We start from the raw sequence: 14,486 nt of genomic DNA on the forward strand, positions 1-14,486 counted from the left end.
CCTTGGAGCAACCTGGGCTAGTGGAAGGTGTCCCTGCCCATGGCAGGGGGTGGAACTGGATGATTTGAAGGTCCCTTTCAACCCAATCATTCTACAATTCTCTGATCCCAAGGAAGCAACTTGCAGCTGCCAGCAGAGTTACCACCACCATCCCACACAGTTCCCATTTCCTAGTCCCTCTCAGTTTTTACTCAGTGCTCACCCTGTCCTGCAGCACCTTCCCCGACGGGGCCAAGGGCTGGTGACGGCGACCCGAGGGCGCTCGGGCAGGGCCTGGGGGGCTTCACCCCGCCGAGGTGTGGGGGGGATTCTATGGCCACAAGGACTGTTCCTGTGCTGGTTTTGGCTGAGGTGGAGTTAATTTTCTCCACAGCGGCGAGTGTGTTTTGGACAGCCCCCGGGGGCAATTCGGCAGAGAGGAGCGGAGCCCCCGCTCTGAGGGGAGGGGAGAGCCCCCCCCTACAAGGGCCGGGGGGGCGGTTACCGGACGCGGGGGCCGTGGCTGTCAATCATCCGCAGCAGCCAATCGGCGGGCGCAGCGGCGGTGACGTCAGCGGCGGGGCGAGGAGAAGTGACAGAGGCCCGCGGCCGCCGCCTCCTTTTCGCCGCGGGCCCCGGCACCGGCAGCACCTCCGGCGGCACCTCCGGCAGCACCTCCAGCTCCAGGTACGGCCCGCCCAGCCCTCCCTCGGGGGACATTCCCGCCTCCCGCGGCCCGGCAGGCTGTGAGCCGGCCCCGTCGCCCAGGCCCCGCAGCGCTCCCGCGGGCGCTGTGTCGGTGCGGGGAGCGGGGGCGGTGACAGCCCCGTCCCTCCGCTGTGCTGTGTCAGGCCCGCGGTGCCACAGCTTTGCCTCTGCAGTGCCTTTGTCGTTGGCTTTGGCGGGGGGGGTGGCGAGAGGGATCTTCTACTGGGTTTATTGCTTTTTATTTTTTTTTCTTTTGCTGGAGAAAAGGAGGCTCAGGGGGAACCTTCTCTCTCTCTGTGACACCCTAACGGGGAGGGTGGTCGGGCCCTGCTCCCAGGGAACAAGGGATAGGAGGAAAGGAAATGGCCTCAAGCTGTGCCAGGGACGGTTTAGGTTGAACATCAGGAGGAATTTCTTCACAGAAAGGGTGATTAGACATTGGGAGGGGCTGCCCAGGGAGGTGGTGGAGTCACCGTCCCTGGAGGTGTTTAAGGAGAGACTGGATGGTGCAATCATTGCTCTGGTCTGGTTGACAAGGTGGTGTTGGGTCATAGTTTGGACTTGATGATCTCGGAGGTCAGTTCCAACCAAACTGATTCTGTGATTCGGGATTCTTCTCTGCCAGTTTAGGTCCTGAGCTGTTCCTGATGTCTGCCAAGGTAGCTTGGCACACCCACACCGCTGTCCCTCCTGCTTGTCCCCTGGAACATTCACCCCCTTTCATTCAGCTGGTAAAGGCAGCAGTGTGGCACTAATTCCTCTCTGCTGTATCAACATGACTCTGACTGTTTTTATGTATTTGACAGTATCTGCCATTTACCTTAGGGTGTGCTTCAGTGTCTGTCAGGGTTTGGGTCGTACAACCATTCAATTTACCTGTGAAATCGCAGGCACTGACCCCTGTCTGGATATTCTTGCTCAACAGCTGAGCAGAGTTGTTCAAGTGTTTCACAGCTCTGCTTTGGGTGATTTTTCTTTTCTGATGCAAGACCTTTTCCCCTTGGTGTAATTCCCTGGCTTCTAATTCCTGTGCTGCCTGCTGCAGGGCACGATCATATTTCTCACTTCCTCATTGTTGGTAACAAGACCGGGTTTCTTCATTTGGTTTGTTTATTTTTTTTTTCCTTATTTTTTGCCCCTCCTCTTTCCTGAAATTTCGGTTCATCTTCTCTTGTGTATCATCAAAGCCAGATTTTTCTCCACCTTTTAACTTCAGATTCGTCTGTAATTCCCAGCTTCACTCAGCCCTACTCCATGTAATCTTCTAAACCTTGGATAAAATGGTGTGGTCTCACTAGCACAATTTGCAGGGCATTTCTCTTCATGGAGGGGAAAGCCCTTCTAAAAAAATCTGATTAATATTTTCCAGCCTCTTTGAAAGAAGTAAAACAAGAACCTCAAACTGGGGATCTGTAATTCTTCATGCAGAAAAGTACCTCTCTGATACAGGGCAGATGAGAGTTTAGTTTCTTTACACCCATTATTTCAGGAATGTCTGGGAAATCTCCAGAAATATAGAAGCTTGTGACAGGATTAGCTGCTCTGCCATGGAGGTGTGCCAGGGGCCAGGCTGTCACAGACCAATTACATTTTAGTAGTTAAGCAGGTTGCAATTTTGTATGGTCAGAATTTTTTCTTGCACAGAGAATTATTTGTCTTTTTTGTTTGCAGAATCTTTGAATAACCATCTTGAAAAGTATTAACACAAATGTCTAATATTTAACAGCTGGAAACATGCCCAGAGCTGTGCAGCTGCTGTTCATCTCCTGCTGGAATGGAGAGACTATTGACTCTTCCTAAACTCTTGGATTTTGGTAGCTGATTTTAGTAGGTGGAGAAAATAGTCTTTTGGCTTTGGTTAGAAGTGAGGAGCAGCAAAGTAATACCTGAGGAGTTTGCTGAAAGAAATACCTCTCTGTTCAAGGGGACACATCCACGGTGCTGATCTTTTCCAAAATAAATTAGGGATAAATCCATGACTTAGCACTTCTGTCTCTGCAAGGAGCCTGAAATAACAGCACCCTTGTGTAAGCCATCCTTGCATTCTCTTGTTGGCATTTAACACCTATATTTTGGTTAGATTTTACAATATGCTTTGGTTGGGTGCTGCAGCAGTGCCAAGGCTGCTCAGCTCTTCAGTTTGCTGTGGAGTGTGATACAGAGGAGGCTGCATTTCATACTCAGAGTACTTATTGTAATCTGTGATCCTCCTTTGGGGCTTAAACCATTTGACAGCTTATAAATGTGATGTTCTGCAAGACTAGAAACTTGAGCTTTGAGAGCTCTTGGTGGCTCTCTGCTGTTCCCTGCTGTGAGGAGAGCTTGCTTGGACAGCTTTAAAAGTGCCAGCTCACTTCCCCTTCTCTGGGACGTATCTTTGTGTTGTCTGAGGTGCTGGCACAGAGAAGAAATCCAAGTGCATTTCACTCATGAAACCCTCAGATTATCATAGATGGTAACAGTACAAGGTTATATGTTCAGGGAAAATTGCTGAGTTCACTAAGAAAATAGAGAGTGCTCTAATAATCATTAATATCTGACATATGATTACTTTCCATCTGTTTTTTGATCACAGAATCCCAGAATGGTTTGGGTTGAAAGGGACCTCAAAGCTCATCTTGTTCCAACCCCCCTGCCATGGGCAGAGATACCTTCCACCATCCCAGGTTGCTCCAAGCCCCATCCAGCCTGGCCCTGGAGACTTCCAGGGATGGGGCAGCCACAGCTTCTCTGAGCAACCTGTGCCAGGACCTCACCACCCTCATAATAAAGAATTTCTTCCCAGTATCTCATCTGAACGGACCCTCCTTCAGCTTAAGTCCATTCCCCCTTGTCCTGTCCCTCCAGGCCTTTGTCCAAAGTCCCTTTCCAGCTCTCTTGGAGTCCCTGTTGGCACTGGAAAGGGCTCTAAGATCTCCCCAAAGCCTTCTCCTCTCCAGGCTGAACCATTTTAAGAATGATGGTCTTAAAAAAGTATTAACAGTGAGTGCTCTATGTAGTTGGCAGCATTTTAAAATCCAGAATGGAACATTTTAAAATCCAGAATGCAATTTATGTAAAAAGTTACAAATTTTGCTTCTTAAACCTGATCTCAGTTAAAACTAATCAATCCTTTATCAAATTTGTTGATATTATCAGCTAAAGGTGATTTGTGTCCAGTGCTTCTTCCTAGTGTTATATTATTTACTTTCTGATTCTGTGACAAGGTTGGTCTTACAGTAGTCTTTGGCAGAAAAAAGGCATTTCAGTAGAAAAAGAAGTTTGATGAACTTAACTTTCTTATTGTAATTTATATTAGTAAACCAAAATTAAGGCACAGTGAAAAAAGAACTCTTACAGGAAAAATGGTGTATCTAGTTCACAGACTTGGTGAGTCACACAGCTTAGTTTTCTTTCTGTTTCTGGGAGTGTGCATTAAAATTGAAAGAAAATACTAGTTTGAACTTAATCCCACATTTATACTTCACATAAGCTTTCTTGCTTGAGTTGCAAAAGAGTTGGGAAACCCGTAATCCTGGCAGTAAAACCCCTTCAGTCACATCGTACCTTTCATCCAAGTGTTGTTAGTGCTAATTATTAACTGTCCTTATTTTTCCCCCTCAGATCTATATCAGAATACCTGAGGTCCATCATGTTTTCCAAGCTGAGCCGCCCCCAGAGCGTTGCTGTTCTCTCTCGAGGTCTCCAAGCATCACTGAGTTCTGCTGCCTCAGTTGCTCCCAAAAAAACTGTTCAAAGGCCCGTCTCCTCTGAGCTGATCTATGAACGTGAGGCTAAATATGGTGCCCACAACTATCACCCACTGCCTGTTGCTCTGGAAAGAGGGAAAGGTATTTTATTTAAGTTTCCCTGAGTGTTGTAGAAGGAGATGTGTCTGTGCGGGTGGGTGGGATCAGTTTCTGAACCTTCGTTGGGTATTTTTTTAGGGTGGGATTGAGATAATTGGTGAAATAAAGGCAGCTAATTGTTGGTTAGAGAGCTGGATCATTATGCATAAAGCCATCTGTTAAAATGGTGATGTCTCTAAAATATTTTATCTAAATAAAGGTCAAAGTGCCAATAATCTCCAGAATAATTCAGCAGGAAAATTATCAAGCAACTTTTGTTTCTTCTTTTGCCTTGTTTGGGGAGGTTTAATGTTAATGTGAACATGAGAAGGTGCATTGGAACCCTATTTAAGTCCTTGTGCACTGTTCCTGTATTATTGCTTAACTTAAATTTACTCTGGTCTTTAATTATGTTTAAGGGGCTTTTTTGTCCTGTGAGTTTATGTTAAAATGCTATCAGCATAGTGATCCAATAGTTTCTCTTTTTCAGGGCACATTTTGACAGCTCAGAGCCTTCAGCTTCTTGAATTTTGAGATTATTTGGGTTCTGTTGATTTTGTTCTTTATTTTGTGACCTCCAGTTAATTCTCTTACAGAAGTTTTCTTCTCTATCTACCTTTTAGTGCCTAAAACAGAGACTTGGAGGGGAAGTAATAGTCTGATATTACTAACTCCATGGAATGGCAGCTTTATATTGGAAATGCTTTTTTTTTTTTGTTTCCTTATTTATTCTGTGCTAGTTTTGTTGCTCATGATCTCCTTGTCAACTGATTATTTTCTAGAGGCCCTTTCAGGAATGCCCTCAGGGATAGAGAGAATACCATTTAACTTGGCCAGGTTGTGTTGTAACCCTTAGTTTATACCATTTAGTATTGTCTCATGCCATCTTTTATTTTGTGTATTGACCATATGTTTCTTTTCCCAGGTGTTTATGTGTGGGATGTTGAAGGTAGAAAATATTTTGACTTTCTGAGTGCTTACAGTGCAGTAAATCAAGGTCACTGTCACCCAAAAATCGTGGATGCTCTGAAAGCTCAGTCTGAAAAACTGACCCTGACATCCAGGGCATTCTACAACGATGTACTTGGTGAATATGAGGAGCTCGTCACCAAAATGTTCAATTACAACAAAGTTCTTCCAATGAACACAGGTGAAGAAATGATTTTATTTCCATTTTATTTCTTGTCTATGAGATTCAGCAGTTGTGTAACATTTGGTGCTGCACTGATGGCCTCTCTCATGTACAGGAGTGATCATGGTGCTGCTTTGTGTTTCAGGGGTGGAGGCTGGAGAAACTGCCTGTAAACTGGCTCGGAAATGGGCATACACTGTGAAAGGAGTCCCAAAATACAAGGCTAAAATTATTTTTGCAGGTATGTAAAGTGTTCAAAGCTGATCAACTTCCTTAAAACTCTGTGTTATGAGTTGAGGCATTGAGGAGGAAGAGAGCTCTGGACGCTGGATTGTTGAGAGGCAGCCTGAAGTCACGTGGAAAGTACACTCAGTCCTCCATGCTCTTTTAACCACTTGAAGCTTAGTATCTTTTTATTCTTAGCTGGTTGTCTTTTATATAACTTTTTTGTGAATTCACTCCTCAAATTACTGCCACGCCTCTCACAGGTTGCACAGTAGGGTTAAACCTGCTTCCCTCTTAGGCTTCACCTACCAGTGGTTTTCTTTGCATCCTTGAAGTCTTCCAGAGATTAACCCAGTGGACATAACTCCATATTGGAGTCTTGATCATATAATGAAAGTAAAAGCAGTATTGCTGAAGGAAATATTGGGCCCTGATTCTCTGTTGAAATAGTTCCTCCCTTTGCCTGCCTGCTCTGCTTGGCTCCATTACAGGGAGGAGTTACCTGCCCCTGAAGAGACTGTTGTGCTTAGCTAAATAAAAAAAATGGAAAAACCCCCATATATAATAAAAAAATCTGATATTTAGTGTTCTTTGGTTATAGATAAAATGTTCTTGTCAGTGCTAATGTTGTTCAATGATTCTGTATTTTATTAAACCTTTCAGAATAAAGCTTACTACTTAAATATTGACCTTTTTCCCTGAGATTGCTGCAGCTGCAAATACTAGTTTTAACTTTTGGTACATATAGTACCTGAACCATAAGTGCCATTAGGCAGCATTTGTAAATTACAATTCATAGTTGAATATTGCATTATGTTTTCTGGGATTGAATAGAGATTTTTTTAAAATGTCTTCTGGGAGTTCTTTGAACAAATGTACTTCTCCTTCCTTTTCTTCTACATATATTTTATTTTGCTCTTCAGAAAGTTTACTTATAGTAAGTGCTTCTCATCTTGACAAAGTGGATATTCCCTCCATTTTGGCAGGAAAAAGAGCTCTCTTGGGTAGCTAAGGGGAAGCCTTTGAACATGAGTTTAGAGAACTCCACATGGATTCTGGGCTGGATAGTGAGGCACTGTGGAGACTGGAGCATCCAGGTGGAGACAGGCTGCCCTCAGCAGATCCACTGCTCTGCTTCCTGGGCTTTGGGATGACAGGGAATTGCTCTGACATAACCTTGAGGTGACAAGCAGGGGTTGTTGTGCTGGGGGACAGGGCTGTGGTGCTCAGTGTAGGGCTGTTTATGGGGTTCCCTGCAGGGTGGAAACATCCTCTGCCCCAGGATCACACTCACACAAAGGAATTAATGGGGGAGGAAGAACCTCATTATGTTGTGGAGATGTTGAACCCTTAATCTTCCTTAGTCTTATTAAACACCTTATTAATTATCTGAGAGTCTGTTGATTTCACCGAACTATTAAAATGAAGATATTACTGACTTAGTGACAGTTGGTTCCTGAACATTTTAACTGATGTTTCTAAATAAAATAGTGCAACATCACAATATTTTTACATATGTAAGTGGGTTTTTCTGGGCCTTTGAAATGCACAGAGTGTATTTTCTGATTTAGGCTTTGTGGCAGCTTTATTTTTAGGACTTAAATTAGGAATGGTGTTCATTTCCCCCTCTATATTTAATAAGTAATATTTACATAAAAGCTGAATGTCTTCCTTAAAAAGATATTATCTGACTTATTTTCAATTTTTCAGACTACTAACAAAATTTAAGGAAATTATTTTGAGTAAACTTACCAGGTCTTAGAGTATAATTTTATTTTGTTTTTTGATATGTTCTTTTGAACACATCAAAACAACACAGTATATTTATGACATCAATACAAAATGCTAACAATTAGAAGAAGGATGATAATATGCTGAAGTTAGATAACTTAAAATGCAGTAACAAATGGAAAGTATGATGTCCTTTAAACTGTTCTGGCTCTTGGTCAGTTTTGTAACAATCCCCCTCTTTTTTTTTTCAGCTGGCAACTTCTGGGGCAGGACAATGTCTGCCATCTCCAGTTCTACTGACCCATCCAGCTATGATGGATTTGGGCCCTTCATGCCAGGTTTTGAAGTGATCCCATACAATGACCTCCCAGCTCTTGAGGTATTTGAGAATTTTGTCATTTTACAACGTCTCTTTGGTAAATAACAAAGAAAATCAGAAACTTATCCCTTTGACACTAAGATACGTGTATCTAGATTTATTTAAGAAATATATGTTATTGATGTGCATAGGAAATGTGTGTAAATTCTGCTTTGGTTTTGATTTTCAGTTTTGCTTTAGGATGTAAAAGAAACACCACATGATCTGTTTCACATCTCACTAAGATGTTCAAGGTACAAATGAAGAACAACAGATAAACTGTGATGGAATTCAGATCAGTAGCTTACATTCCAAAAGTCAGGACTTGATTTCTGAAACTAATACCTTTAGCTACTTTTCTCAGAAATGCTGTGCATTCTTCAGTGACTAGATAACTGAAAGAGAGTAGGTTTAGATTGGATATTGGAAAGGAATTCTTGGCTGTGAGGGTGGTGAGGCCCTGGCACAGGTTGCCCAGAGAAGCTGTGGCTGCCCCATCCCTGGAAGTGTCCAAGGCCAGGTTAGACAGGGCTTGGAGCAACCTGGGCTAGTGGAAGGTGTCTCTGCCCATGGCTGGGAAGTTGGAACTAGAAGGGCTTTAAAGGCCCTTCCCACCCAAACCATTCTGTGCTTGTGTGACTAGAATTGACACAGTTGCAAATAAGTATTTCCATTTCACAGCATCCTTAAAACCACGCTGGGCTGGTGTTTTGCTTAAGCTACTGAAATGTCAGGGATTCTGCATTTCCCTGGGTTTTCTGAGTTTTGTTCTGTCAAGATGTTGGAGAAGGTTGACCTTGATTTGTCTAAAATTTTCCACCTTCATAATCTGGGTTTATATATTAAAGGGTATGTTGGGCTTGGTGGCAGCCACGGGGTGCTGGAATTGGGACCTGGGAGGCAAGAGGGTTCCAGCCAAATACAGATAGTCCTGAAGGGCTTGGAATGTTGGCATTGCCACTTTTGTCATAGAATCACAGAATGTTTTGGATTGGAAGGGATCTTAAAGATTGTCTTTTTCCAATCCATTACCTGGGTGCATCATCTCCATGAGCAAAATAGTTTCATTGGTTCTGCTTCATACAGGGAGGTGGGCTGTGGAGATTGGAGGGATTGTAGGACAGAGTTGATTGTCTCCTTAGAGTTTGGTTAGGATGAAAACAAAGGTCTCTCAGTGTTTTAGTTGCAGTGTGGAAAAACTTGCTCAGGTTTGAACCTACATCAGGGTGCCCATTGTGAAAGGCCTGTAAGTATTTAATGGCTTCATTAGAGCTGAATCCATTCTGTTTATGGGGCCATACTGAGAGAAGCTGTAGTAAATTCATGCTGGGAGTCATCACATCTCTTGTCTCTCCTGGACTTCTAAACCTTTTTGAACTTGATAGTGCAAGAATGTACCTGTGGACTTTGCTCTAAGGTAAAATTGTTCTGGAGAGGCTCCATTCTTTTTTGTTTGAGGGGAGAGTTGAGCAATTGTTTGTCTGGTATGGGGTCATGCAAAACTGAGGGTATTTCTGAGGTAATTTATGGACTGATCTGATAATGTGCTTATCTGAGTCTGCAATTTTTAAGGTTTGTACCTTCCCAAGTGAGCACAGCAGCTCATTTTACAAGGCAAATAGTGACATTGTGTTGGAACTGAAATGGCACTCAGGGATAACATGAATGCCATTATCGTTCCCTAAGGAAAAACACTGGGGCTAGAATTAGGTTCTGCTACGTGTATTTTCTAAATCTGACCTGAGTAAAGGCCTTTTCTTTTTGTCTTTCCCACCCATATGTCCATTTTTACAGCGGGCCCTTCAAGATCCCAACGTGGCAGCTTTCATGGTTGAACCAATCCAAGGGGAAGCAGGTGTGGTTGTTCCTGACAAGGGTTATCTCACAGGAGTGAGGGACCTCTGCACAAAACACAATGTAAGGAATTCACTGTAATAATGTGGCTTAAACATTACTGTGTTTACTGCTGTATCTTGTAAGGTCATCCTAGTCCTAGGTGTAGGACTTCATATATGATTTAATAATCTCCTTTTATTTCAGTGGAATAGGACAGGGATACTTCTTGTATTTCCTGCTCATACCTTACCTGAAAGTACTTCTTAGCAATGCACATTTTTCACTATTTCTTACCACTGTCACTGGTTTAAGTTACTGATGAATGTTCTTGAACTGCATTTATTTTAAATTAATTTAGCTTTTAATTTCTTTCTCACATTCTAAGTTTCTTGGGACTAAAGCAAATTACTGCAGTAATTAATAATTACCATGGCTATTAGGGGCCCTTGTTGGTGGAGTGCATAAGTGCCAAGAATTTGTAACAGTAGTGGGTCACAGAGTGAAACACTGAAGAAAATGGTTATCAGTGGTCTCTGATTTAAAAATCAGTCATCTCTGTTCCAACAGAATTCAGTCTAATTTGCAAGTGCTATTCATAATTCCTTCTATACCTTCAGAGGAAGGTATTGACATATTATTAATAAAGTTGTCTTTATTATTGTTATGATACCTCAAAAAAAGAGCTGTATTGTTTGAATTGAGTTAGGAATGGGAGTGAAACTCATTGCCTGATCTCTGCTCTTTTTGTCTCTCTGAAGGTTCTGTTTATTGCTGATGAAATACAGACTGGTTTAGCCAGAACAGGGAAAATGCTGGCTGTTGACCATGAAAATGTGAGACCTGATATAGTTCTTCTTGGAAAGGCCCTTTCTGGTGGCTTATATCCTGTGAGTAACAAAGAAATACCAATAATCTGAAATAATATCAAATTATTCAAAAAATTGTTGAATAATGATTTTTTAGTAATTAACATTGAAAATCTACCAGTTGGAAGAACAATAACTCTGATGTTTGTTGTGCTTGGAATTTGTTGTTTACAAGATTAGCTATGATTTATGACCAGACAGCCCAACCTGTGAGAGATACATAATAAAACAGTGGAATACCTAATACTACCTTTTTAGCTGAAGTGGCTGTTTTTCTGTCAGGAAAATAAGTGTCCAGTAGTCAGCTTTTCGTTATGGAATTTCTGGTTAGTCTTTTTTACTCTCTCTGGAGAGTAGGTTTATCACAGTCTTGCTGTGATTAATTTCTAGATGAATTCTGTAGAGGATAAAATACTAATATATGTTAAAACACACATTATGGAGCTGTTTTGGAACAACTGGCACGATTTCATGTGTTTGGCATGTCTGCATGACTGATTTTATCCTCTTGGAGGGACTTAAATTCCTGCTGATTAGGCTGGAAATTACAACATGCCTTGAACTATTTTGGCTGATTGAAGGTATTTCTGAGTTGTTAAACCAAGTGTTGAAGCCTAAGGTCTTGAAATAATATTCAGTTTGGAGAAATGCCTTTCTGCTGTAGTTGGGAGTTACATGTTACCACTATATCTAAGTGTATTTAAGGGATTAATGAGGGGATTGCCAGATCTTCTCTCCTGTATACAGAACTGGGAATGTAAATGTAATTTATTACCGTAGGCTAAAAATTTCCTGAGCCCTGAGGAAAAGTTTGCTTCAGAGGTATTAAAGTTTACTGTTTTAAATATATCTTTAAGTTAATTTGCTGACCTCCCCATTTTAGGTCTCAGCTGTACTGTGTGATGATGAAATTATGCTGACCATTAAGCCTGGTGAACATGGATCTACATATGGAGGAAATCCATTGGCTTGCCGTGTGGCAATGGCAGCACTGGAGGTTTGTGTGTTGTGATAAAGGTTTGGAATCCAAAGAAAAAAGTGTGTCACACTGACATGATCTTTGCTTAAATAAATGATGTTATTTCTTAGGCTGGGAGTAGCAATCCAGCTTTAAGTACGAATGGAAAATTGGCAGTGGTTATCTGCACAGATCACAAAACAAATTCTAAAGTTTTTATTGGAAGTGTGTCCTAATTCCTGTGTTCTTATGGTCTTAATGTCTTAAATGTCAAAATAAAATTTATGTAGAGGGAGTTTCAAGGCACTTCTGTAAATTTGGTCAAGTAGCTTCACTAATTTCATGGAGACACTTTGAAATTGGATTATATTGGATATACCAGCAGAGGCTGCTGCTCTGTGAGCCTGATAAAATGTGTGTGCTACTGGAGCTCAAACAGAAGCTAAAATGTCTTGTCCAGAGTGTGTAGTTTAATTATTCTGTGACTGCCTAATTGACTACATGGGATGCAGGTCACTCAGAAAGCCTCATTGGATCTGGAGAGATTAAGAATCTTCAGAGCTTTACTATTGACTTGCAAATAACTGCAAATGGCAGTTTTGAACAAAATTTCAAAAATATTATTGTTTCTTGTAAAAATGAATGAGTAAAGACTTGACACCAATCTGCTGGGATATGCAGCCCTTGCAGTGACACTCTGCCTGCAACAGCTTTTGTATCTCAGTATCTGTAATGTCATTTACCCTTCTAGCATGGTACATAAAATGTAATGTCATTTACCCTTCCAGCATGGTACATAAAACAAGTGTGGTGCCCTTCAGCTGACTAGATCTGACTTCCCTTTAGGTAATTGAAGATGAAAACTTGGCAAAAAATGCAGAAATAATGGGTAACATACTAAGAAATGAACTCATGAAGACACCGTCCAACATTGTAACTGCTGTGAGAGGAAAGGGGCTGTTAAATGCAATTGTAATCCGGGAGACCAAAGGTGAGGAAATACAGTCAACTGCACCATCACAGCTTAAAAAAATACTTTTCAGCTTAAATTGTAGGTGGGAGATGGTATATAGGAATCATGTTTGTGTTCAGATCTTGGCTATAGTACTGTAGTACCTACCGAAAATTTATTCAAGTGCGTACTGTTAAAAATAAGTGGTTTTAATTAAGGCTGAAAATTTTTTTAAGTATTATTTGAATTCCTTTATGATTTGATAATGTTCAAACCTGATGGTGAATCTGCCTCTCAACAGAGGCAGATTTATCTCCTCATTGGAAGAAAACTGGCCACATTTGGAACACTATTTTTTGCCAGATTATGGAAGGATTGGCTGAGGTTGGTTGTTTTCAGGATAGTTAAAAGAGTACAATGAATACAGGAGGGTACAAGGAAGAAAAAAGTTAATGACTGAGAGTATGTTTCTAGGGATTAACACCTCGAATTATATCAGAAAACTGCATATCAAGGCTCTTTATCAAGGGATGAAGTGCTGTAGGGAGGTGGTGTAATTTTCTAAGATGTGCACGTGACGCACTGAAATCCAGATTGCACAAATCTTTGTCTAAAGTCCTGTCCAGATGTTCTTTTACCTCCCCTTTTCATGGCTCCCCTTTTTTAAATGTATTGCCCCATCTAGACAAGCACTGAGCTGTGAAGGGGCCAGAACTCTGTGTGCTGGGGGCAAACCTGTGAGACAAATCCCAGCTTTGCAGCAGTTCTGCTCAGTGCAGATTCCTGGGAGCTGCTCGGAGCGACTCCATCTGTGAACACGCTCCATCTCGCTGCCGGGTGGCAAACACAGGGTCTGGCCCCACACACGTGCTGCAGTTGTGACACTTCTTCTGCTGTGGTGTAAATGTCCTCAGTGTCCTGTTCTCTCCCCTGTGGTTGCAGACTACGATGCCTGGAAGGTGTGTTTGCGGCTCCGCGATAACGGACTCCTGGCCAAGCCCACGCACGGGGACATCATCCGTCTGGCACCACCACTGGTGATTAAGGAGGATGAAATCAGAGAGTCCATCGAAATAATTCACAAGACCATCCTGTCTTTCTGAAAAATGTGGCTTTTACAGTCTGTCTGCTGACTGCTCCGAGGTGGTGTGCTGAAATACGTGCGATGAAGGCCTGCTCTTGAAGCAATCATCTCTCATTCCTTTTATCTGAGAGGACTTGTAGCTGTATCTTTAAATTACAGTGGCTTGATAAAGAAAATACAGAATGATTTTAAAGAGTTTCCAGTCTTGGAATACTTGGAAATAAAGTGGTGAGGTGCTGTTCATCTGGTACTGAACAGTCGAGTCACAATGTTTGAGGGGAGATATCTGTAGAAATGTGCTTAATTGCTGAAAGTCCTGGCCACAGTTTAAATTGTGATTTATATCTATATTTTACTAAGGGTTGTCTTGCACTCTCATATCACTCTCCAAAAACATTTGGCATTTTTGCCCCTCGGCGAGATGTCTGTAGGAAGGAAGCACTTGTCATTATGGATGAAATTTGTGTTTCTCATTTGTTGCTTGAAAAAAAAATTCTAATGCTGAAGGTTTGACAAACTGGGTGTTATGCTGGTGAACTTGAGAAGCATCGAGCTGTGTTCTGTGTGTACAATATTTTGATTGTATGACAAGAGATGCTGTTTTCAAGCCTGGCCTCAGTGTTTGGCTTTGCAATCTTGTAAAATAAATCTGAGCATATATATCTGTTTTTACTGTTACAAAACTTTCTATAATTGGGATGTTTATATTAAAACATGCTTTGCATTAAAAAAAAATGTTAACGTGCAACTAAGATACTCAGTCTATTCAAAAAGAGCAAAGCTTATAGAAACTTAGAGTTTTTAATACTTAACTGAGCTGGTTTTAGCTG

The 14,486-nt window shown here is 41.8% G+C and overlaps 1 protein-coding gene across 1 annotated transcript; it reads left to right on the top strand.

Moving 5' to 3' along the window:
• Nucleotides 1-545: 545 nt before the first annotated feature.
• OAT (ornithine aminotransferase) lies at nt 546-13,852 on the top strand. Its single transcript, XM_027705624.1, has 10 exons — nt 546-666; nt 4,291-4,517; nt 5,440-5,664; nt 5,792-5,887; nt 7,854-7,981; nt 9,755-9,877; nt 10,555-10,683; nt 11,546-11,659; nt 12,467-12,611; nt 13,515-13,852. Exons 2-10 carry the CDS (start codon nt 4,319-4,321, stop codon nt 13,673-13,675), a joined length of 1,320 nt encoding a protein of 439 aa, XP_027561425.1. The 5' UTR covers nt 546-666; nt 4,291-4,318; the 3' UTR covers nt 13,676-13,852.
• Nucleotides 13,853-14,486: the final 634 nt, after the last annotated feature.

Source organism: Neopelma chrysocephalum, unplaced genomic scaffold (assembly GCF_003984885.1).
Source record: "Neopelma chrysocephalum unplaced genomic scaffold, ASM398488v2 Primary Assembly neopelma1_347, whole genome shotgun sequence".
In the NCBI taxonomy this organism is placed as follows: Eukaryota; Metazoa; Chordata; class Aves; order Passeriformes; family Pipridae; genus Neopelma; species Neopelma chrysocephalum.